Source organism: Dreissena polymorpha, chromosome 1 (genome assembly GCF_020536995.1).
Source record: "Dreissena polymorpha isolate Duluth1 chromosome 1, UMN_Dpol_1.0, whole genome shotgun sequence".
Classification (NCBI taxonomy): Eukaryota; Metazoa; Mollusca; class Bivalvia; order Myida; family Dreissenidae; genus Dreissena; species Dreissena polymorpha.
This window is the reverse complement of record NC_068355.1, coordinates 128,158,872-128,185,285: the sequence shown is the minus strand read 5'-3', so window position 1 is coordinate 128,185,285 and position 26,414 is coordinate 128,158,872. Positions and strand designations below refer to the sequence as shown.

At 34.6% G+C, this 26,414-nt stretch overlaps 1 protein-coding gene across 1 annotated transcript in view; it reads right to left on the bottom strand.

Annotated features, from left to right (window-relative positions):
• The window catches only part of LOC127850760 (fibropellin-1-like), a 45,279-nt gene that overhangs the window by 15,437 nt on the left and 3,428 nt on the right, over positions 1-26,414 (bottom strand). Inside the window, exons 4-6 of the mRNA XM_052384088.1 lie at positions 25,563-25,676; positions 25,214-25,327; positions 22,939-23,088 (exon numbers count right to left, since the gene is read on the bottom strand). Coding sequence (XP_052240048.1) covers positions 22,939-23,088; positions 25,214-25,327; positions 25,563-25,676 — 378 coding nt within the window. The remainder of the gene's footprint in view (positions 1-22,938; positions 23,089-25,213; positions 25,328-25,562; positions 25,677-26,414) is intronic.

Sequence of the window (26,414 nt, the reverse complement as noted above, 5' to 3'; positions counted from 1 at the left end):
ATAACAAACGTTTTGGGATGATGATGACAGCGATGTTTATCGGACGATGATGATGGTTATAATGATGATGATAAGTTTTTAGATGATGATGACGGCGATGTTTATCGGCCGACGATGATGATAATGATGATGATGATAACAAAATATTTGTGATGATGATGATGGCGATGTTTATTGGCCGATGATGATGATGATATTCTCATCGTCGTCATCATCATCACAACATCCTCATTATCGACCGAAAACATCGCTGTCATTATCATCACAAAAAAAACTTTTGTGACCACCATTACGATCATGATAATGGATATGATGATGTTGGTTTTGATGGTGATGATGATGGTGGTGTTGGTAAAGATAACAACGATGATGATCATTGGGGTGTTGATAATTGATGTGATGATGATGATGATGATGATGATGATGATGATGATGATGATGATGATGAGATAACGATGATGATGATGATGATGATGATGATGATGATGATGAGATAACGATGATGATGATGATGATGATTACGATGATGAGTGTGTATCATATTCGGAACGAATGTGGTACATTTTTCATCCGAATATGGTACAAGTTTGTACCATATTCGGTCAGGCATTTTACCCCAAAACTGCAGATACGTATATGGTACAATTAGACAGTTGTACCATATTCGGCCGAATATGGTACAAACTTGTACCATATTCGTTTTTGTACCAAATACGGTCCGACAAAGCTCTAAGAGCATGTCATAAATACGTGCATTATGTTGTTTAATACGAACAGTTATCACCAAAAAACCCATCTGATAAGTTGTTCAACAAGCTTATAAAACAAAATACATTTTGTAATAACCTTTTGAGCATGCTTTCGGAATAGGATTACCTCCCTATGTTACTATGTGATAGGTGTGCCAGACGCTAGTTCGTAAATTGTCTACCAGGTCTTAGCAGATTATCTTGTTTATTTTGCCGCACCGTTCGTGATTCAACCACAAAGGCGATAGCAACAATGCGATAGTAGCATCGAAGCAACCAACCGTTATTTAAGTACCCCCAAAACCAACGCATACTCTTTATTTATTTAGATTCATATCCGAAGTATTCGCAGACTTAAAATGAGATCTTTAAACGCCCATAACCGCACTTAATTAAAGTGTGTTATGGATGGTAACTAGTTTTTACACCCTGATAACATTTCTGAAGTTTCATCAAAGGAATCCGCATTCATAAACGATGAGCGCATTATGAACGCGATGTCATCATTTGTATGATTGTTATATACATTTGGTACAAAGCAATCACATTTCATGCAGTTTCTGTGTCTACAAATGCTCGATGAATAACACGAGCAAATAAGTATTGCAAAATGAATTAATAAAGCTGCGACTCCCGATTCTACAAAACCACAACTTAAAGTAAATATGGCCCTGTAATTGGACCAATAAACGTTTATTGTCTTACACCACACCAATATTGGGAATATGTAGCTGTATTCCTCGTCGAGCAATACATGCTGATGATAATTGCGATACAAAGCGCGATTAGATATGTAATATTCTTAAACTAAACTCCTAGTTCGAACTGTGGTGATATTAGCAGGTAGCTTACCAAACAGACATAGCGTTTGAGCTGCATTAAAATTGTAGCCTGTGTCGCAGATGCATGTGTCAGTTCCTCCAACATCGCAGATACTTTGGTTGTAGAGTGCAGTGCAGTTATCATTATCGTCGCACACTGAAACATTAACATATAACGTATTTCACACACCGTGTTTCACAAAGAAAGCATTTCTATTTGACGTTGTTTGACGCCAAGGCAGTCAGTTTTGGATGATAACGAGTCATAATTTCATAATAAAATTTCTGAAGTTTTATCAATGACATCCACATTCATAAACGATGAGCGCTTATGAACGCGGCGTAATAATTTGTTTGATTGATGTATACATAGCAATCAAATTGCATGCAGTGTCTGTGTCTACAGAATCTCGATGAATATTATAAAAAATGAGTACTGCAAAATTGATAAATAAAGCTGCGAATCACGATTCTATAAAACCACAAATTAAAGCTTAGGCCCTAACGTAATATGAGCAATAAGCGTGTATTGTCCTACACAACACAAAAGGAGAATATGTAGCTGTATTCATCTTTGAGCAATACATTGGGTTAAGAAGTGCGATACAATTTACAAAGCGCGATTAGAGTTATGTTGGTTTAAACATATTTATTCAGTAATGTGTTTTACAACATAATGTACAAGCATCTAAAGTTTATAGGATTGGAGACGATAGCTAGGCTAGTAGGGTTCCTTTCCTCAGAGTTATGTTATATGCTTACACCCCTTGTTCGAACAATGGTGATATCGTAACAAGTAGCTTACCAAACAGACATAGCGCTTGAGCTGCATGAAACTTGTAGCCTGTGTCGCAGATGCATGTTCCATTTCCTCCAACATCGCAGATGCTATGCACATAAAGTGCAGTGCAGTTATCATTATCCTCACAGACTTAAACATAATCATAGAACGTATTTCACATACCGTGTTTCGCAAAGAAAGCATTTCTACATGACGATGTTCGACGCCTAGGCATACTTCATAAATATAGCCATAAACATTTCAATTAGACATTGCTTATATTGATATTAATGTATAATGGAAGATATGATTAATTCTATAATAAGTTGATAATATGTATTTAGTTTTAATACCAATAAACAATCGTCAGCAACATTTTTTTGAATTTAAATTAAAAATATGTATGTTTATGTTTATTACCTATTTCCGGTATTATCTGAGAACGCACCAGAGTACTAAGTAATCCAATTAGCACAGAGAAAGCAAACACTGTTAAATTGTCCACCATTATGCTATTCCAATGTATTTACGTTGATTGGCGAAAGAAATAAGTAACACAATAACGCACAATGATTTGGCCGGTATTTAAGAAGGTATAATTGTTTTAATTTACAACGCAAAGTATGCCTGCCGTTTTAAACCAGCACAGTCATTATTCAGTCTATGTTTTGCATAGGTATGTTAAATTTGGATTTAATAAATAGACATGGCAGGAATGTAAAGATTCAACGTCGGGACCCACTTTAACTCGCATATGCATGCTTCTTGATGGCTGAATATATACAGTGGGTTACGAAAATGAAGTTTAAAATTCAAAGCATTTCTGTCACAACCAAAAGAAGGGTTGTAGTTTTAGTTCCAGAAACAAGCTTATAAAAAATTAAACATTAACGTTATGTGTAAGAGAATTATTTCATTAGAGTTTATCGGGTTCCATAAAATGAAAATACTTTTCAATAAAAAACTATTGTACTTTACCATCGGACTGACATGTGCGCGTTTGTAAATCACCCATTTAAAAAAAGTAAAAAAATGATAACGATTATAACGATTTTATATGAGAATAACATCGGAGTAGACTAGGGTATGTTGGTAAAAGTCGATCGTCAAAAGGTAATTTAAATTGGACGCATGCACGTTCAATAGGTAAAATATTGGACGGTAACGTGGTAAAACTGACGCAAACTGATTGGGTGGTATAAAGGTTTATACCTTGTATAGAGCTCTTTACAGAAAATGTTTTGCATAAAATGGCCTCGAAGTTTAATGATAAAACTAAACTACGTCGATGATTATAACTTAAATAAATTGCTATACATTGACATTAAATTTATTATCACATTCATATGTACATGTGTATGGGATGTGTCAAACAATGGTAAATGAATAATGGTCATCATAATACAAGTAATATAGAAAATAATAACAAACGTAGTTTGACTTTTTTCAAAAGATAAAACACGGTATACTAAAGGTGACAACTTTTATTGTAAGTAGGTAATATACAAACGACTTTTTAAAAAATTATATAAACTAACACCTTTAACAAAAAATTTACCCAGTTTAAAGAATTGGCACAGATATTGTTCATTTTGGTTTTGTCATAACATCTTTCACGACAGCCAATCTAGATAATCCTTTTAACGCTGAACATTTATTTACAATAAGGCATTCACTGCTTAATTGTTTTAAGTATTCAAAACGAGCATACTCATTTGTCGATTGTGTCAGTAGGGAATATTATTTACGGTGTACCACATTGATCGTTGTAGTGTTTTATAATTTTAAGACAAAGGATGATTTACACACCACAAATGCTGCCAACCGACATTGATCGAATCAAGTATAATTCATAATACGCTTAGATCAATGTTAAATTAACATGTATAAAACAGTCGCTGACTGTTGAACATGTTAACAAATATTATGGCCGTATGCTTCTATATTCATAAGAATAATGTATACTTATCATGAAAAATTAACCCATTTTCACACATGTTCTTGTAGAAACTCTTAGCCTTATGATGTAGTATAGAAATATTATTGGGTACCAACTCCTGGTTTAATAATAATTTCAGTACTAGCGTTATTTCCTTCCATCTACAATGCGCTTCTTTTGTTTTATACATGCAATGCTAACATGTTTTTGAAGACGACTTCATAGTCAGTATCTTGCTAGATAAGTGGTGTTAGGCACGGTGGAAACGCTCCCTCCCCTCAATGGCGAATAGCATGACAGACTCGGGCGTTTCTGCGTTTAGGCTGGCTACCACCATACTGGACTTGTGGGGTTTCCATTAAGAACTCGACTCAAACCACTACCAAAAGAAACACCTAATACATAAAACGTGGTTTCTTCATTAAAACTGTATATATGATATAAAAGATCCTCTAGTTGGTACATTTGCTGGCTTGATGTCCCGGATACTCTCCCATAGTGCAAATTTGATGCAGATGCACTCAAAAACACACACGCTTTCGCAAGCACCACGCACGCATGAACGCTCAAAAACACACACGCTTTCGCAAGCACCACGCACGCATGAACGCTCAAAAACACACACGATTTCTCAAGCACCACGCACTCATTAACGATCAAAAACACACACGCTTTCGCAAAAACCACGCACGCATGAACGCTAAAAAACACTCACGCTTTCGCAAGCACCACGCACGCATGAACGCTCAAAAACACACATGCTTTCGCAAGCACCACGCACGCATGAACGCTCAAAAACACACATGCTTTCGCAAGCACCACTTACGCATGAACGCTAAAAAAAACAAAACACACACACGCGCTCAAGCGCGCAATGGTATTGATATATTTATCATTATCGCTGCCATCAAATGTGGGATTTATTTACAAAACCAAATATGTACTATAATATTTAAAAAAAACGAATCAGATGATAACATTGACAGTATTTTAATGGAAATCAAAACAAACTTACAGTAGTTCACTTTAACAAATACAAAAGGGATTCACAAATGCAAATACAAAGTAAAGTTGTTACGACTAAGCCTTGAAGTCCGTAAAATTCTATTGCGTACAGAAGTTAACATATTTTAAACAAGTATGCAAAGTTTAATTGTCGTTTATGATAGCTGTTACAATGAGTTGGTTTAAATATTCAAATAAGTCCGTCGTGCCTGAGAGTGGTTACAGAGACATATTCAAGTTGATATCAATATGTAATGTAAAGCAAAAATACATCAGTGTATTGAACGATACAGGTTACACTATCAACATTCAATATTAAGAAATTCCCACTGTTTTGAATGATTACCTTCACATAAAAATAAGTTATTCATGCAACGCTATTATTATCCAACAGTCTTGCATGCAGGTTAAACAGAAGTCACGTATATTAAATACGTTGTATATAGTCATGTATTATAGTAGCTACACAAAAATAATTCCATCATGCAAAACGAATTATACGCGATAGTCGTGCATGGTAGTGTCCGAGTGCCTTGTACGACGGTGGTTACAAACACGCAATTGAAACTCGCTATGGGGAAAATTGACTTAATGCATTTGCGCAAATTATTGGCACAAATTAGCCTGTGCAGTACACTGTTTAATAGGGACGACACTTTCCGCCAGAGTTTTTTTTTCGTTTGAAGTCTTTACTAAGCGCAAATCCAGTTAAGGCGGAAACAGTCGTCCCTGATAAGCCTGTGAGAACTGCACTAAATAATCTTGGATGACACTTTCCCACATTGATTAAGCCCCGTGTCACAAAAATGAGGATCAATCTTATAATGCACAGTAGATAATATATGTAAACGACTTGTCTGCCTAGCGCCAATAAGCACAAATTAAATAGTTGAGTGTTGTGTTTTGTTGTCCACTGTATGTTAAACATGAAATATATAAAGAGTCCAATAGTATTTCATATAGAAGTTATACAGAGCTTTCCTCCGCCGTAGATTCAAATGACAGATCGGTCTCATCACTGATTCCACTCATGTATTCACCACCTTAACTGGGTCCCGTCTGTTTAACATCAACATTTCACAGTAAATGCGGTTTGTACGATGGAAGATAAGTACATACGATAATAAAGTTTTAAAAAGTACACGTACACATGTCAATTAATAAGAATAAATATTAAAGCAAATTTGTGTTAATGTGCAATGTTATCTAAAATACTTCGAAATTTTATGTTAAATATGTTAAACATATTATATGCGTTCTTGTAGTTGTATGCCGGTTCGGAAAATTGGTTGCAATATCTTAAAATTAAACATAGCATATGTATATAGACTGCAGCTTATATTTGCCTCTGTTACTGATTTCGTGTCTGTCTGTATTCCTTGTATGTTCAGAACATGTTTGAATATAAAAAAAACGTCGGTCTTTGTCTCAGTTAGATATAAATTTCGTACGGGTTTATTCAGTGATATAATGTTGTTGTGTACAAGTGTGTGTGAACCAATCATTTATAATAAAGAATATGTAAGGAAATATCTGAAAAGCGAAGCAAACATTTGTGATTATCAGTTACAAATAAAAATTCTGTAATCGTCACTGAAATAAATGATAGCTATGTGATGTATGTAGCTTCTATTCATATGCGTTTATTATATAAACAAATCTTAACATGAACACGCTAAAGCATTTTATTTGAAATGCAAACTTTGTGAAAACTGGAAAGTATTATTTTTTTTACTTTGCCTGGAACATTTTAGAATGATTAATGGCTTTTGCTTGTATATTTTGTGCTTGTTTTTCAATACATATGCAACGGTAATTAAGGTGTTTCACTGTTGATTGACATGCGCATTTTGTTTGAATTTTAAGCGTACACTACGATCCGAAAACGTTTGCGGTTTAACCATCGGATTTTTTCCAAAGTCTTTAATCTCGCTCATGTTATCAACGTCCTCCATGGATATATCATCGATATGATCTGCATAAATACAGCATATGAGTTGAGTACAGCATAACTATTAGATTCAAACAAGGCCTTAAGCTGATCAGCTATGAACCTCACGAGCGCTAAGAATTGTTTGCGTGCCGAGAACAATAATCTTAATCTTATTATTCACTCACCAAATATTAAACAATTGTAATAGTTTAATTACACACTCTTAAACAATTTCGTTACATACACAAACAGATAAAAGTGAAACAAATATTAACATACACAAAAATTCTACATTGAACAAAAATAGCGATAACATAATATAACTGAATGTTCTTAAAGGTACCAGACGACGATGAAATGTTTATGTAAATAATATAATTGGTCGTTATACGTCAAACGCTTTCGGTGTTATAAAGGATGACAAATCAATCAATATTCACCATGAGGGACGGTTTAGAAGAATAGAATTTGCGATGTTGAAGTAGTACGTACGTTATAACTGCAGCTTGCTATTACGTAAGTACGATAGTCATTTAAAGAAACCACAGGGCCATGTAAAAGGTATATTGAAATTAAGAATAAAACTGAATGCATGTTAATATTACTGCACTGTAAGGCTCCGACCTTTAGCGATACCACATTTAACACAACTGCTGTACACTTTTTTATAAACATAATTGCGAACGTTCAGTCCTTACCTCTGTTTTCTTGTGAAACTTGTACATGAGAAAGACGATGGTAAAAAACATATGGACGAGAATGATAAATAACACTACACCGCCCAGGGCCAGGACAATGCCCGGGAAAGAAACACAACGGCGGGAACAGTCTATTAATCAAGTTAACCAACAATGAACCAGGCGGAGAAAAGTATGATAGCTCTTCCTTTCATGATTGAACCACGTTGTTCAATGCAGTGTTGATAAACCAATCTATGGTAACCATCTCGATTTAGTGACCGGACGAGCGAGCAACCAACCAACACACATGCAAAAACGCAAGTGAACACGCCAATCATGTTCTGAATGAATTAAACATAAATAAGATGTATCAGTTGACTTTTCAGCTGTATATAGTATATCAGTCTATATCAACGTGCCTAAAGATAAGATAATGTTTATCGACTCGAAATCACTAGAGTCTCGTTCTAGGAAAACTGTGCGTAAAGTGTCTTCTTTTGTTAGTTTGTGCTGTCCGCACAGGCTAATATTGAACGACATTCTCCGCGAAAACTGGATTTTATTTTAGAAGAGACTCTTATGTGGCACAAGTTGCTATTCAAATTAGCTATCCTTTTAGAGGATTGTAAAATACATGGATTTGCATACATGTCTTGAGAACTGGACTCGTTTAAACTATCACCGATTGGTGAACACGGCACCGCTTCACAAACTTTTGAAATTATACCGATTTTGATCATTTGCAATTATTTCGACACCTTTCCAATTTTCAATAAATATCTTTGGTTCAACTAAAATACGTGTTATTAAAACACTGAACAGATTGATTTACGTTTTTGACATCATGAACAAATATGTAAAAAAACGTGTTAAGTGTCGTATATTACATTTCAGGTAGTTATGTTTGTTCTGCGGTATTCAATACTTAAAAGCTGCGTTTACCATACTCTGCCGATAAGTAATTATAGAATATAAGAATATACCGTGTGTTAAATAGTAAACCTTAACTAATTATGTTTATTTTTTTTTAAATCGGCATTGAAGTGAGCTTAATACAATTTCATAACACGAATGCTATTATGACTACCAAACGAGCACTTTGGTTCAACGTCGCTTCAGCGTCCATCCAGCTGGCACGTTCGCACAGACTGCCCGAGCAGATCAGACCCGGCTCCGCACGAGTACACAGTGATCTAGCCGGTCGACGGAGCGTCCGAGTAGATCATCCAGCCGTTCGGAAATGTTTGGGCTTCATGTAGGTGACTGCACACTTAGTAAGGCGTAAATGTCAAAATTATGTAACATCCTTATTTACAAATGATTCTTTAAGCAATAAAGCTTTACTGAAATTAGAAAAATTGGTGCTTTACAAATATTATCGTGCATGAATGAGAAAAATACACTTCCTTGTTTCTACATTACATTATGAAAATCAAATTATTATAGAACTGCCTGACCCATTTATTAGAAAATAACTATATATTTTAGTTAAGGTCTTATGTATATGTTTTAATCATGCAGTGATATAACCCTTTATGAAGATTAACATCCTCTTTTGTTAATACAATCATTCTTGCAGCATCTTTACATCTTAACTCAACATTATTGACCAATAGGAGTATTTGATGTGAGATTTTCATTGCTCACCTGTTTTATATATTACCTCGCATAAACCAGTTTTCTGTTAAATTATATAAAATTGGTTACATGTAATTGTCTTAACAGATCATGTGTCATCTTCTCTATTTATTTTGTTTTAAGACAGTCAACCCAGTAAATACAACTTATTGCGATGATACGAAATTCTGCATAAATACATTTTAAAATCAACGCAAATTCCAGCAGTATAAATGCACAAATAAACTCAAGATGTTTTTTGTGACAGCTTGCAGTTTATCAGTTAAAAAACACATATCTATACAATATGTATCAAAACGGAACTGCAAAGCGTTGTCGTACAGGTTACAGCAGCTGACCCCACAAGTGCGTATCCATAATAACATGAGCAGATATGGACTGGACATAAGTGTAAAGGTAGATAAAAAACCTTTTGAGAAATATGAAGGAACTGCGCAATCTACAAACAGAACCATAGAACTTTAAAACTAATTTCAGGGGAACAAACTCTAACTTAGCTCTCGAACAACATCCGCTGTTCGCGAAAAAGAAATAAACGGTGATGAAGACCCGTCGTGCACAGAAACCGGTTGGAGAAGTCTTGAACACACATTCGGTACGTTAACGAGAAACACACTTTGCGGAAGATATTACGGTGGTGTAGACTGAAGATTGTTCCGAATGGATAGATACTCTTTTGGGGGGGGGCATCAAAGTATTTGCGTTTCTTTTAGATTTTATGTTCATTCTAGTCAAACAAATAAAGAAAAATCGCCTGCCCATGTTGAGTGAGGATTATTCCAAATAATCATCAACTTTTGTGTAATTTTCTTTACAGCATGTTTTAATGGCAAAACGTTTTGCAAACAGTTTGTCAATTTTTGATAAGCTTGGTTGACATGTCGATCTTCCAATTATTCTTATGAACATTAAGGATTATATCAAACAATCCTTAAACGTTCAGGTCATGTCATGTAAAATTAACAAAGCCGCTAAAAAATAAAGCGATGTTTTGCAATAAATTGATGAACAACGTCCCGCGTCCTGCACATCCGCGCAGTCTGGTTTGAAGCTACATGTACGCTGGCATAATACACATTCTCGCATGAAGCAGTTCATATGATGGCTGCCTCGTGTTCGTAAATCGGCACACATGGAAATATTAAATAGTTATTTCAACATATATATATACTTCTTGGATGATCAGGTTTATATTTAGCCGCGCTATGAGTTTACCGAATTTAATGCTTGTACGTAAAGTGTCGTCCTAGATAAACTTGCGTACAGGCTATTCGGACACGATATTTTCCACCTAAACTGGACTTTTGTTTAGGAGGGTCTTCTTGTAAACACACAATTCTATCAAAGCGGACTGTACTGGCAAATCTTTGACGTTAATTTGTGCACATGCATTAAGCCAAGTTATCCCAAAGTGCGGCTCATTTTTACGTTTTACTATATTGCTATATAGAGAATAATAGGTTAGTGTTGATTATAGATCAGGTTTATCATGCGAGGCTTAAAAAAACAAAAAGCACGAGCCTTGGCAAGTGCTTTTTCGTGTTCGTGCCGAGCATGATAAACCTGATCTATAATCAACACTTACCTATTATTATATTTATCCGATTTTTTTCAGTAAATCTTTTTATTTAAACAAAATTTGTTTAACTGGAAATTTTGCTGGAATCATTGTCATTTAGTCAACGGTGCGTTAATAAACTATATTCGCTGTAAAAGTGGGATAAAATATCGTAAAGTCATTAAACTTGGAACATGTCTTTACAAAATTCATCTGATATAAGGCGTTGATGTGTCCTACATTTACTTTTAATTTGGAAACTTTCTCGATAACAAAATATACTATTTATCCCACTTTTACAGCGAATTCGGTTGATTAAAGCCCCGTTGATTGAATTTCTGCTATAATCCACGGCAAGAAATGACATCATTTTTTCGACAAAATGACGTCATAAATCCAGCGAAATTATCCAGTTAAACTAATTTTGTTTAAATAAAAAGGTTTACTGAATGAAAAGTGGGAAAAAAGAATTATAAATTAGTGTTCATTATAGATCGGGTTTATCATGCTCGGCGCGAAAACGAAAAAGCACCCGCCAAGGCTTTTTCTATTCTAAGCCTAATATGATAAACCTGATCTATAATCAACACTAGCCTATTATTCTCTATATTCTTTTAAATAGATTTTTTCATATTCCATTCGCACTTCATTTACGATATTATACTTTATATATATTGTTTTCATGTTACATTCGCACTATTTTTACTTAAGAGTTAATTTACAGAAAATATTGTTAGAGATGTTATTAGGAAGTAAATTGATTGAGCCCAGCATCTCATGCATATGTGTATGTTGCTGTGTTTGAAGGTTTCAGAGTATTATAACTAGTTTAATTCCCAATAATATCGGTCGTTTTTATTTTGTTTTTAGATTGTATGGGAATTTTACGGGCCCCATAAATGGCAGGGTTACGTATACAAATACAATACTAAACAGCACTGCCACGTTTGAATGCATCTCTGAGCACTACAGGATAAGTATTGATGGAAAGCATCAAAGGGCGTCGGGAATTTCAGTGTAAAAGGCACTCAATGAAGTTACATGGAACGATTTTTTTTTCTACTGTAAATATTAATATATTGGCCGATTATTTTAAACAAAATAGAAAAAAGATACTGGTATAACCATTATCTATGATTTTGTGTTATAACCCCCAAATTACCATTATCTAATATATTGTGTTATATCCCCCAAATACCCATTATCTATGATTTTGTGTTGGAACCCCCAAATATTTTTATAGTTCATTTTATTTACATTGGTTTCCTTTTTTTACTGGAATCCGTGTGCAGTTTTCATTAATGGAACAGAACTGTGTAGGTTTTTAAAAATCTGCTTCATCTTGTAAGCGTAATTTCATATTTTTCTCAACTTCAAGGGGTGATGATTCTGAACTTATTCTTACGTTGCTCATTTACGATAGGGGTTGAGTACTCATTGATATGAGAACACTGTAAAAGTTTTAATGTGTTTACGAACCCCCCCCCCCCACCCTCTCACGTATATATTTCATGGGCATAAATAAAAAAATGGTTACAATAAAACAGCATTTTTATTTAAACTAAAATGTCTACATCAAAACAAAAAGTTAACATAGAACACAAATAAAATAAAATGATTTTACTGGGGCTCCAACCTTGGGCCTCTCACATGTGAAGCGAGCGTGTAACCACTACACTACGGAACCGCTTGAAAAATCACCTTCTAACAATGTTATTAATAAGCTATTAATAGTCGGTTTAAATGTAAACCAGGAAGTTTAAACGCTGGATAGTGAGTGGGGTTAAAGGTCCATACCAATGGGTCCATACCACTGGCAAGATACGGGTCAGGACTGCGGCCTTCTATATGTGGTTCAAAAAAAATGTAGGAGAACTTGATAGTAATGAGACTGGGGTGCTGTGATAGTCCTCCTCATTGATAAGCGGCGTTATCAAGACTCATTATTTAAATTAATATTACGTGTCGCGCTTCGCGCTCTATAGCGCCTTTATTAGTAACTAGGTGGTTGCTAGGATAGTGGAACAAAGAAGTTTTGTTTACTCATAGTTATGAGTAAATTTATTATTCTCTTTTCTCAAAATACTATTAAATACTCATCATCATTATCATCCATATCATCATCCATTCAACATCATTATCATTATCATACAAATAATAACCATAAGACAAATAGGAGTGAGTGCTTGTATTCGACAGGAATTTCGACATATACATGCAAAAAACAATTCTTTTGACGCTCGTATGTGTTCCATGTGCCACCGCTCAGTTGAGGAGTCTCGAGACGACTGTAAATGGTGTAATATCTTTGTTCAGATGTCAAAAGAACTGAAACGATACTATTTAAATGACGTAGGGCATGTAATTATAAATACTTAACGTGCACATGTGTGGCATGTAAAAAAGTGCAAATATATTCATAACAATTCGACGCCAAGTATATACCTAAACTCAAGAGTTACTGTTTGACTAAACTGATCCCCGCCGATGCCCAAAGTGCACACAGGACGCCCCCAATGCCCATCGATCACGTTAAGTTGCTAAAATATTATAAATGTACAAATGTGAAACATTAATTTGTTTAAAGAAGCTAATATTATCTGCAAGATTCATCCACCACCACCAATCAAGAGAAGTGTACATGACTTCACGTACACCCCATACAATAATAGGTAGTAATAAACGATTCAGGTAAAACTGCGATCGGGATACGCAACCCTACTGCAATTTTCTTTTCTTTCTTTTTTCTTTTAATAGCAGGGGGACGTATGAGGACCCATGGCTCAAGACCGGTGTCTAGGTGCCTTCATCACCTCCCGAAACCTCTAATTTAAGAGTAATCTACAAATAAGCAGCTATTATTTGCTATAAAAATTAAGTATTCTTTAGTAAAACATGTAAATAAACGTTATTAATTTAATTGCGCAAATTAACATAACAAACAAACATCAAACGCATCCCGTACACACCCCGGACATCAACAAGAAACAAACAAATCACTCAAGCCATAAAATCCATAAACATTTAAAAATAATGTTGATAAATCATAATTATTCCGTTGAAATATGTATATATATATATATATATATATATATATATATATATATATATATATATATATATATATATATATATATGACGATAAAGCTACATTAAACCGACTTAAAAAAGAAACCAGTAACAACGAAACGAAAAAATTAAGTAATCGTAAAATTAAGAAAACTTTTTAAAAATTAAACGTTCATTTCGTAAAAACAAAACAAAAATGATAACACTGACATTTAAACATACCAAGATTTCAATAAATATGCAGGAAGTACTATCTCCAGGAAGTGAAATTCTCAAATATAAAACACATAACTTGAAAATTCACATTAAATGAAGCAAAAGATTAAACAAAATAATGAAGCAAACTAAGCTGCTTCAAACTTAAATTTAAATACACTCATCGACTTTCTTGCTGAAGAAATCAGTTCGTGTTTAGATCCCATCTCACATGGACTAAAAAACGAACTGAACATAAACTTAATATCGACTTAATTATTGCAAAATTATAAAAGTAAAAATAATGTAACCAATTATTTAGATATACACATGTCCACGAAGGGCGGGCGGGCGGGGTTATCACCCCTTCGTTTTTCTTTTCCATTACTTTTGCCTGTCAAATACACCCTCGAATGGCGACTCAATAGATTTGCAAATCATATATACCCAAGCACGAAAAACTCGTGCGCTTTCGCGCTAAATCTTAAACACAAAACCCGTGCACTTTTCGCGCTAAACCATTACCATAATCTCTCTTCTAAATAACATGTATAACACCATACTATACCGTTTTTATCAAACCGAGAATAATTTCAATTTTATACAAAACCAGAAAGTTCCGGTTCGCGTATTTTCCCAGTCCCTGTGATCTTTCCCCTGTGATCAGTTATTAATTAAAACAATTAGCTTTGTATTATTGGCAATAAATGTTGTAGTTAATGTAATAGGCACAACTGCAGTACTTATTTACACTGATTTACAAAAAAACACCACTATGCAAGATATTCTGACAACAAAAATATATAAATTAATCCGTAAAATAACTTCTGCTCCCATAAGCGAAAACAAAACGTATTACATACTAGTCGCCGCACTACAGTGCGACGCCAACAAGATCGTTGGTTCTTCGACGTTAATATGCCAGACTGGACCACGGTGGAACGACACGGAACCAACATGTGTCTCAGGTTAGCATTCACCTTGGAGGGCAAAATATTTGTAAGTTTCTTGAGCGATACGTTTTAAGTTAAGCGCAACACAAGTTAAAACACACCCACACACAAGCGCACACACGCACGTTATTTTGCTAAATAGGGGACACACATTGTGTATAACATATACTAATCAAAATATGAAGGTGGATGTATGGACATGCTGGTTAATATATTATTAAAGTTTCAGCAATACTTTTTGAGATACGGGTGGAGCACGTAAAACAGTGTAATTGTTTGTATAAAAGGAAACAACCAAGCGGTTGTTCGCTTGTATATTTTACTTTGATGATAAACGATGTTTTGATTTGCGTTAGCATTGAAAATATTATTGTTGTTTTTATAACAAAATGTGCGGTTATCAAAGCGGCACATTAATTTTGACATAGGCACTGTATTCATGATCTATTTGACTTTTATAACAATGCATGTGTATGTTTGTGTGCCTTGTTTATTTTTTAGACTAATTTATATATTTATTTATGTTAAAAATAAATGCAGTTTTCTTCTGTTGATGCGTTTATGTAAGCTTTTATTTATTCATTTAGTAATACCGGTCCAATTTTTCCGACCACAGATGTATTCTAGTCACTTTGTCCGATAAACATTCATTTTGCGAGGCAACTTAATACCTCACAGTTGTTACCTTCCGTCATTGTGAACGGTAATTATTTATAATGCTGCATGTGTCAACACACATTTAAGCTTCCATCGAAAAGTTTTATATCGGAATCAGCGTAAAATTGGAATATTACTCTTGCAATTTTTCAACTTCTGTCCCTTTGCTTATTGCAATGGACAGGATAGGTATAAAACAAATAAATTATAAAATACCAGATACCAATTATGTGACACGTTTCGGAGTTCTTATTCCCTTGCGATGACTTGAATAATAGAGTTAATATGAACAGAGGCGTCAGATACATATTTATCGCGCTTTTTATTTAAAATTTACAATCTTGTATCAGAGCGATATAAGTCGATGTTGTGTCGAACGATATGTTCTTTTTTCAACAATTACAAATTGCTTAAACCTCTGCGAGGTGTGCTATGCAATCGAAACTTCACCCGTACGTTAGAGTATAGAAAGAAATGCGTTGTGGCTTTTTGGCTTAACATTAATAGTTTATGTTCCTATTAATTATGTTTAAGGATTTGAAAAATATATTTTCTGCATTTCATCGGTGTATGAACCGTCGATAAAACTACGCCTAAGAATGCCTAAACGCCGTCTGCATTTATTCAAATGGGTCGAAATTTTCCGAAGAGTTCATACACCCCAGGAAACCCGATACTTTGTGATCAGCGTGATACCAATCGAGCAGCTTTGTCAACACTTAATATAGGCCTCTACAAAGCAAAGATATTGCAACAAACTGGCTGGAAATTAGGTTTTTTGTCACGAAAAAGAATTAACAAGTTGCTGCTCACACAAGGTTTCCTATTCTTCTCCATATGGTATATATGTTTTCCCAACATGGTCATTAACAACGCAAATTTCTCCACAAGAAATAGTTTTCTGAAGAAACCCTGCTGAGAGATTATGGCAGACATGTGTAAGTTTGTATAAATTCTTGAATTATTGTAGTGGCTTGCAAATTATAGCAGTTTTCTCCCCTAAATGCCTGAAAATGGCCCATTTTGCCTGATCTTCTACTTCAGGGAGCCACATCTCGCTCATTTTTTAAGAAAATTTGTCAGGATTTTTTTCTGCATGTAGGCCAATACCTTTGTAATCAATGTCAATACACAGTTGTTTGAAATTGGACTTTGAAATGTTATATTTTTTCCAATTTACTTACCCTATGTCAGTTCACGCTAAAGTTGACAAAGCTGCTCGATTGGTATCACGCTGATCACAAGGTATCGGGTTTCCTGGGGTGTCATACATCAATGAAATGGCGTAAATTCAATTCAATGCTTAAATTATTGTGATATTATATTCTTATACTGACGAATGTTTGCATACTGTTGGTGGAATTGCAATATAAACGGTCACAATGTGTTCTGTAGTCTCCTTCAGTATTAAATGTGTACTTCAAATTTTAAAAAATGGACAAATTTAAACATCGTTTAACGGAATGAAGTGTAGAATAATAATTATGCCCTCTTTCGAAGAACAGGGGTATATTGTTTTGCTGTATGTCGGTCTTTTGGTCGGTCGGTCTATCGATTTGTAGGTAGACCAGTTCCTTTCCGATCAATTACGTGTGAACGGATTTACCAATTGGCTTGATACTTTCAATGTTCATCGGCCTTTGTCAGAAGATGACCTCTATTGACATTTTGGTCACTAGGTCAAAGTAACTGTGACACTAAGAGTGAACTTTGTTTCCGATCAATAACTTGTGAACGATGGGACCAGTTGGCTAAATACTTTCCACGTGTGTTGGACAGTCGATGGCCCCTATTGAAATCGTGGTCACAAGGTCAAATGTCAAGGTCACTGTTACACAAAATGTGAACTCGTTTCCGATCGATAACTCGTCAACCGATTCACCCATTGCCTTGATTCTTCCCATGCGCATTTGTCTTGGACAATAGATGACCCCTATTTAAATTGGGGTAAATAGGTCAAAGGTAAATGTCACTGTCACAACAAGTGTTAAAATCGATTCCAAACTCGTCAACGAATTGACCGATTGACGTGATACTTCACATAGGCTTTGGCCTTGGATAGTAGATGACTGCTATTGAAATTGGAGTCACTAGGTCAAATTAAGGGTCACTGTGACACTAAGTGTTAAACTGCAGATGCATTGACTTTGAACAGTACATACTCCCTATTGAAATTCAGGTCAATGATCAAAATCACTGTGACATTGAATGTGAAAATCATGTTCGATTGATAACTCGTGTGCGGATTGATCGGCCTGATTTTTTGCATATACATTTTTCTCGCAAACTTTGCATGAGTAACTCATTTGACCATTACGAATGATACATTGCCAGATGTATTGGCCTTGGTCATTATATGACGTACGGGTATGTCGCGTGCTAAATCTGTCTGGTTAATGTCACACTTAGAGGCCAGTTGTGTTTACAGTCTATTATCAAAAGTGGATCAGATGATGGGAGCTCATATCAAAATTATTTTCACAGTCGCATGTAACTTTTTTTCACTTTTTTTGCTCGTGTATTTCCATATTGTGATTGTTCTTGCATATTTTGTATTATGTCATTTGTGTTACATATAGTAGTCTGTTCACGTATACATGGCGTGCCAACTGAACTAATTTAATAGATATTGCTTGATGAAGGAACTTGTTAAGTTGAATCCGTTAAATTAAATACTTGTTTGGTAATAGTGACAATCTTTTATAGATATTATTTCATTTGTAAATATACTACATGATATTAGCATTATGTTTCTTAATTCACCAATAGTAGTTATACCAGTTCAGTGAAGCCACGCCTCCCAGCGTTGGCGCCGGACGCATGCATCGTGGTGTGTAACTAGTGTAATAGTCACTGCTTACTTCTTTCTTTTTCTCTGTGAGCATATGTTAGACTTTGTCTGCATTTTTCTCACATTATGTTGTATACTAAACAAAACATGTGCGAGGCAACAAGTACAGTTGCATATAAAGAAATTGCATATCTTAATTATTACATGTATACAGAACTATGAAATAATTCCTGGCAATTGTACATCCATATTGATGTATTTAAAGTATTACTGTTCATGTCATATGAAGAAGTATACTCTGTACATATTATGCTTTTAACAAGCACCATTCATAGCGGACTGTATAAGGATAGCAACAGGGCATGGGCAATCAATCGTCTTCTTTCTATTCTAAAGGACACAGCACTACATCACCAGAATTCCCGGCTAATGTGGGTTCAGTATACAATGTTAAGTACATTATCTGATGAGTTTTATCGCTTTCTTACTCATCCAACAACGATTAATCGATTGTATTTGATCATGGTGACATCACAAGTTATAATAATATATTATTCTCAAACCATTTATATTCAAACATTATCTCATTAACCAATGAAACTGCGCAGATATAAGCCACTTGCCAACCAGTGCAATGCCACGTTAACAGTGTGTTGTTTTGGTTGGCGTTAACTAAAATAGTTACATATTTCTGTGAATGTAAATATTGCAATCTGATTACAAAATCAAGTAAGATTATTATGCATATGATAATCACAATCTGGTCAAACCTCATCTTAGACAGCAACGTAAAAAACAAAATACTTGACGTTTAGTATTGATTAGCCCTCTAAGATGTTGCAGTATTGACATGATTATGATTTCCGGGGCAATGTTGACTAGCGACGTATTTGTTAGTGTTTTGGTAATTTATATACGTGAACAAGGTCTTAGCATGTTCTAAGAGTTATAGCTTTTAAAGGATATATTTAATGCCACCTAGCGATTCCCTTTCCAGACGTGATAGTCACAAAAGTACAATTTCAATAATATGTTTACACCTAAATAGCAAAACCCTATTTCCGAAACTGCAAGTGTGAAACGTCGATTTCAAAGCTCTGTTTATAGTTGGGTATGAATAACCTCATACCGCAAGTGCTTACAATGAACATTTACAATGACAATGCGACAAACATATGAACAATCATACTTGTTAACTAACTGTTGCTATAAAAAGACACAGTTTGGATATAAAATAAATGCATAATGTTAGCGAACAAAGTAGTTCACCCAAATTAATAGAACATGTTTACCGGTATGCATTTTAGAAGTACACACTACATTTAGCTAAGACAATTATGAGCATATCCACTTCAAATAACAATTGGAAGTAATCAATATCCAATATAATTTGATAAATGGATGGATTTTGCAGAGCCCGTTCGAGGACTTCGCACAGAGCCCCGTTTAGCTTTCTCGGCTTCTCGATGTTTCGCAGAGTATTGCATTGAATTGGTTACGGACAATTCAGAGTCGAAATTGGAATGCTGTGTAGGTCTATTTGTATAAATCCGATGCATACACTGAAAATACACAGATGTTAAATTGTAAGAACAATAATCATATGTTGCTTATTAGTAATGTATTTATTAGTTTCGCTCAAACCTATTAAGTTTACGTTTTCAGATTAGCACGACTAAGTGTTCTTGCGATAAAATCGAGTTCGTTTTTGAGGTAAATCCAGTACCATTGTCAAAATAAAAGAATAAAACGCTAACATAGTGGGGATCGAATTCGGGACACCACGGTTGCTGCGACCTCAAAATCTTTATTTTTGTAAGCATTACATCATATTTAACCATCTTCCTAGTACAATTTATTAAAGCAAACGACAGTGTATTGACTGAAGATATTTAAGGAAAAAACCCAACAACCCAGCTCTAAATAAAAGATACCAACAAAGGAAATTGCATTCGAGTCACATAATCAGCCGATCCGAGCTTTCGACTGTTTACGACGAGCAGATCTTCCGGGCTCATTCCTGATAAGAAAAAATCACAAGTCGATTCAAAATCAACCACTTTTACTTGTACTTCTGTGGTTTTAGTTTTACTTAATATTTGCACGTAAATAATTATTTAAGCCACATGTATGTGCAAACCCGTCCGAACCTGTGAGTGAACTGCACTGACTTAATGCATTTTCCTCAGTAATTTTCAGTTACTGTAAAGGCAGCAGATAATTTCATTGAGGTCATATGTGCGAAATGCCATATTTTAAATGTTCAGTTAAATCCTTATTACGTCTTAATAAAAAAATATATTTCAACGACTGTGAAAATCTTAGGACAAACGACTTCAGAACACGTGGTTACGACTTCGCATATCATGGACACGACTTAGTGACTCCTGGGAACGCAATTGATAAATTATGGTAACAACAGAATAAACCGTTAAATGCGTGTATTTAGAAAAACTTTCGCATTTGAAAATAAAAGGTTAATTTATCGTAACATTGATTTATAAACACTGTTAAACAAAACGTCTTTCGAGTAACACATTTTGTCGGCGACACAACTTAGTTTGTCGTACCCAAGAGTTTAAAATGTCGTTGCCACGAGATACTTATATCGTTTCCAAGTGAAACAAAAACGTTCCCTCGTTATGCTGAGTCGATCTGGAGAGTTAGCTACTTGTTTTCCATGCGTTACTAAGTCCTTAACAGAACCAACGAAGTTTCCAAGAGTTAGTCATGTAGTTATTTTAATGTTGGAACGACGTAGATAAATTTACACTGTTGCCACATCTGTGCTACCATACATTTTTGTGATTGTTTTTATTAACAATTATCTGTTACATAAACACAACTTTGAGCACAAGCGTCTGTATTAAATGGACATCAATCCGGTATCTGTACTCAGAGATGGAAAGCAATTGACATAATTGTTTGTTACACCTCAAACAAGAGTCTTTAGTATATTGATTATTTGATGTCATTCTCATACAGACACTGTTGCATGCCTATTAGGGTACTCACGGTTTTGAATACATTGTTGTAACATAGTTATTTAACGTAAAAAATCCAGTTTTTACAGATTGTACAGCTTAAATCCCCACTCTTGAAGCGTTTTGATCTTTCCAAAATGCAAAACAAATGCAAAGGACAGTTTTTGTAAAGGTCTAAGACTATCGATTACGACGATTCATTCAAATGAAATTATTCTTGAAATATACCACAGTCAATGGTAAGGCCTTTAAACATTTAACAAGATTGCAAAAGACAATCATTACAAATTCGAATATACTATTTAAGCTATTTAAAAAAGTTATACCTGTCCTCGGCATCTGTGTTTGATGTAAACTGCAACCACAACAAGGTCAAACAGACCTAGAATTGCTATCATAACACCGAACGGTACGGTGGTATCTGGGCGGCTATCTGAAAATAAGAAGGCTTAGAATATTGATATAACACTATTATACGTTCATATAAACTTTTTATTCGAAACATATTAATTTTGAATTCATTTGCTGTTAATCTTTTTAAATCAATAATTTAAACAGCTTTAGTTTATTATTGTAAAATTAATAATATCCTTTAAAACTATGTTCACTGGTTTATTGCAAATCAGCCCGATAGATAACAAGATAACTTATGTATAACATTATAATTGGAAGTATACTGGAATGTATATTCTATATACTAGTAATGAATAATTATGTTATTTAACAAAGATGCATGCTGGTTCGGCGTCGCTCCACTTCCCGTTTGACTGACACGTACGTAACGTAGGCCCGGAGAGTACATATCCCACCATACACCAATAGGAAGCCATCTAGCCCTCTGTGGTGTTCGTCGGAAGTGTCACCTCGCCGTTTGTGGGGTTCTTTAGGTCACCGCATTCTGAAGGAGTTTATACTCGTTTATGTTTTGTGATAACAGCTAACTAAGTATGTGTACAGTTAATTCAGTCATCTAAGAGATCTTATATTTACAAAATCTGTTGACACTCGGGTCATTGATTTGCAAGGTATATTTACACAAGCATAACTTGTCCCGTATATTTGTGAAGTCAGTTTAATCTAAACTATCCTACCAATAGGACATAAATCGACTACTGGAGTATACATTTCCCTGGTAGTTTGCATCATGGATTAACCTGGTCAGTTCACAAACATATCACTATATACCTTTTAAACATGTCTCGCTGGAGGGAACGTATATTTCCCCACTCTGTGTACACAGGCATCTAAATGATCCAAGTCCGTCGTTGCGACACGTGGCCCCCGTAGTGCCGCACTCGGCCGTCACCGAACACTCCTGGTCGTAGGCCATCCTTACTGGAAAAATAAATAGTTTATGTTCAATGGTTTTTACGCCCATTATGCAAGATCGGACGCAAGCGCATCATTATATTATTCAGTCTGTACAACAATGTTTGATTACTTTTCAGGACTGACCCACGCATACCTTACCTCTGAAAACACTATATAATAAGGTATGTGAACTGTGTTTAATATTTCTGAAGAAATCAAATGTTATGTATAAATCAGATACCCAAATGACTTTTACTACGGCATTAACATTGCGTTCATTTAAAAACTAAGATATATATAACTCAAATAAAAAGGCAAACACGTGATGCTATCTTAAGTAAGCTTTGCAAAATGCCAAACAACAATCCATTTTAAGGAATACATAAAATATGTAAGCAATAATCTAGCATAAAACATTTTATTTTTCAATTTTATAGAATTGTCACTAAAACGCTGATTTGACGCGTGTTTTTTTATAATTAAACTTAGGCTTTATCTTTAGATTTTCGTCCTTTATAGGACCATTATACTACGAATGTGAATCTTTTTGTTAATATTCCGAAAGCCTCAATAGCGAATTGTTTTAAACACAGGAATTTAGACCTGAAGGTCCCGAGTACAAATTATAATAAGGTTTTCTCAAATCAGCGAAATACATATAAAACTAATAAGACATTATTGACAAGTTTAAATATCTCGTGTTGTTCTCCCGTGGAACAGGCTTACTATTTTGCTGACTTTAAATACCTGTTAATCCGGGTTAAAGTAATTAGTAAGAGGCCAAGTTACATAGCTTGAAAGTGAATGTTTTATTTAAGATAAATGATTCGCATATCCTTTATTGGATAGAATTGAACAATTGTATTGCGGTCAAATGATGATACAACCCCATGCATTTTTGACACCGGATTGCATTTTTAAACGCTAAGATTATATTTAGCTTTGTACCAGAACATTAAGTGGTTAACCCATATAGGAAATAAAAAGGTAGACAAGTTCTGTTCACTTTACACAGCTTAGTTTACTTGGGAAAGTTTTCTTGTAACTGTATTCGATGCTATCTTGAAAAGTAAAAAATGACTAGCATACGTTAGTAGAAGTCCAGTTGATTCAGAGAACCATACAATGAAATACAATTAATATTATAGTTGACCTAACGAATGCATCAGTCTTCCCTAATATCTACACGTTCACCATCCTTAAATACATTAACAATGCTCTATATCACAAAATATAAATTAAGTATATAATAAGTATTCACTTTGATATAATTGCAATTATTTAATATGAGGTTAAAGTTACGGAAATAGTTTATAAGTAATCATGATGAAGTAGAAAAACGCTAGGCTACATAAATATACAAACACAAGACATATGTCAATATAAAGAAGTGACACTCCAGCTGCTGGAGTAGTATTGAATTATTATTATAAATAATTAGTATGTCCTTTATTTAAAGCAAGTGATCGATTGCCCAAACAGTACAAAACAGCACAATACAGCACAATACAAACAACATAAACACAAATAAGAATAAAGCTGGGGTCACCGCCTTGGAACGGTCAATGCAAAGCATTGGGTGTTTAAACCGGTTTTGGAGCGCTTTTCACTGATGAAAAGAACAAATTTTCGGAATTCCTTTTTCTATTTTTAGATTATCATATCAAGATGTACTTCCTTTGTTTATGTCCTTGTTTATATTTTTTCTATGATCACGAGTGAAACAAAATCGATATTACACCGAATCCAACACGTTTTCTTTTAGTTTTATGCTTTTTAACAGTTTATTTACATTGCAAAAGAGTTTAAATATAGAGTTTCTATAAATAATTATAGAAGATACCAGCGGTGTGCTGATACAACAGTTCGCAATTTTTTACATATTCGTTACGTAAGTTTACTTCGACTTAATAGACAACAGTGATTCAAGTACAATATATGCCATTAATAATTGTTTGTTTTTTTAAATACAGCGCTTTAACAATGATTTCATGTCAATTCAAATGCAATAAACAGTGTGCAATAGCTTTACTAAAAGTCATAATATAAACACGAATGGTTTGGTAAGATCGGAACCTGTGGTATTTGGTTCATTTCCTAGTACTGCTATGGCACGCCCTATATAATATCCAGCAATACAAATGCTTACTTGTCTCACAGTGGATACCAGTATACCCAGCAACACACGAACACGTGTATCCGTTGACACCATCGTTACAAGAGGCCATATTCTTACACGGATTGGAAGAACACTCGTAGATGTCTGCAAGCGCATGACTTTTAAAGAATGTTTGGCATTTGTAAAAAAAAATCCAACGTTAAGTGTGATCCAGATAAATGAGCCACAACACAAATATTACTCAATTTCATAATACCAAAAATTCGCCGCTCGAACTAAAAGAATCGCCACTCCTTAATGTTTTAAGTAAATTTATAAATGACATAAACTTGTGGTAGTTGTGTGTTTTAGCTGTTGAAAAATTACAAAGTTTGCTCACTTGTAGCGCAGGTAGCTCCCGTGTAACCGGCCGCACAGCTGCACGTGAAGGTGGCAAGTCCGTCAGTGCACGCGCCTCCATTCTGACACGGCGCAGATTGACAGTCGTTTGGGTCTATAATAAATTTTAAATATGTATAAATATGGAACGAATACGATTCTGCATATACCAAACATACTTGTGTTTGCTGTTTGGGAATATCTCAGTGTACAAATCGTACACTTGCCAAAGCAAGGAACAGTTTTTTTAGAACATGCTCGAAATACTATGTCATTGGTTTTGAAAAGTTTCGCTAACTTAATAATTGCATGTTCAATCACATTTAATGTATTCAACTAATGTATCAAGCTCAGTATATAAGATGAATTCCGTTTGAGCCATTGCAAACAGGTAAAACTTCATTCTGCATAAATTATGGGAAATAACAGGCCAATTGTGGACTTCATAAATACTGGAATTTAATGAATGTAGTGTAGAACAATCAGTTTAAATTTGTTCAAAATTCTAGATGTTTATTAAATTCGCTTGGATTACTTTTGTTTGAAATAAATTGAATGACCGCGTCGTTTTATTATTGATTCACAGAGTGTCCATAGCTTAAATATTTTCAACATCAACTAAAACTGAACGAAATGAACAGTTAATTCATGCTTGGTATAGTTATGTCAACAATACACAACTAGTGTAATGTTGATAGTTCGTAAACATGAACTTATGTTTGGGTAGTTTCTTCATAGTTTTCCCATATAATTGTGTTTTAGTCTGCTTAAGATTGAAACTAATAGTCATAAGTGCCCAAAATAATCTGAACGTTGATAGGTTTAGTAAAACACTCATTCGTGAGGCACTAAG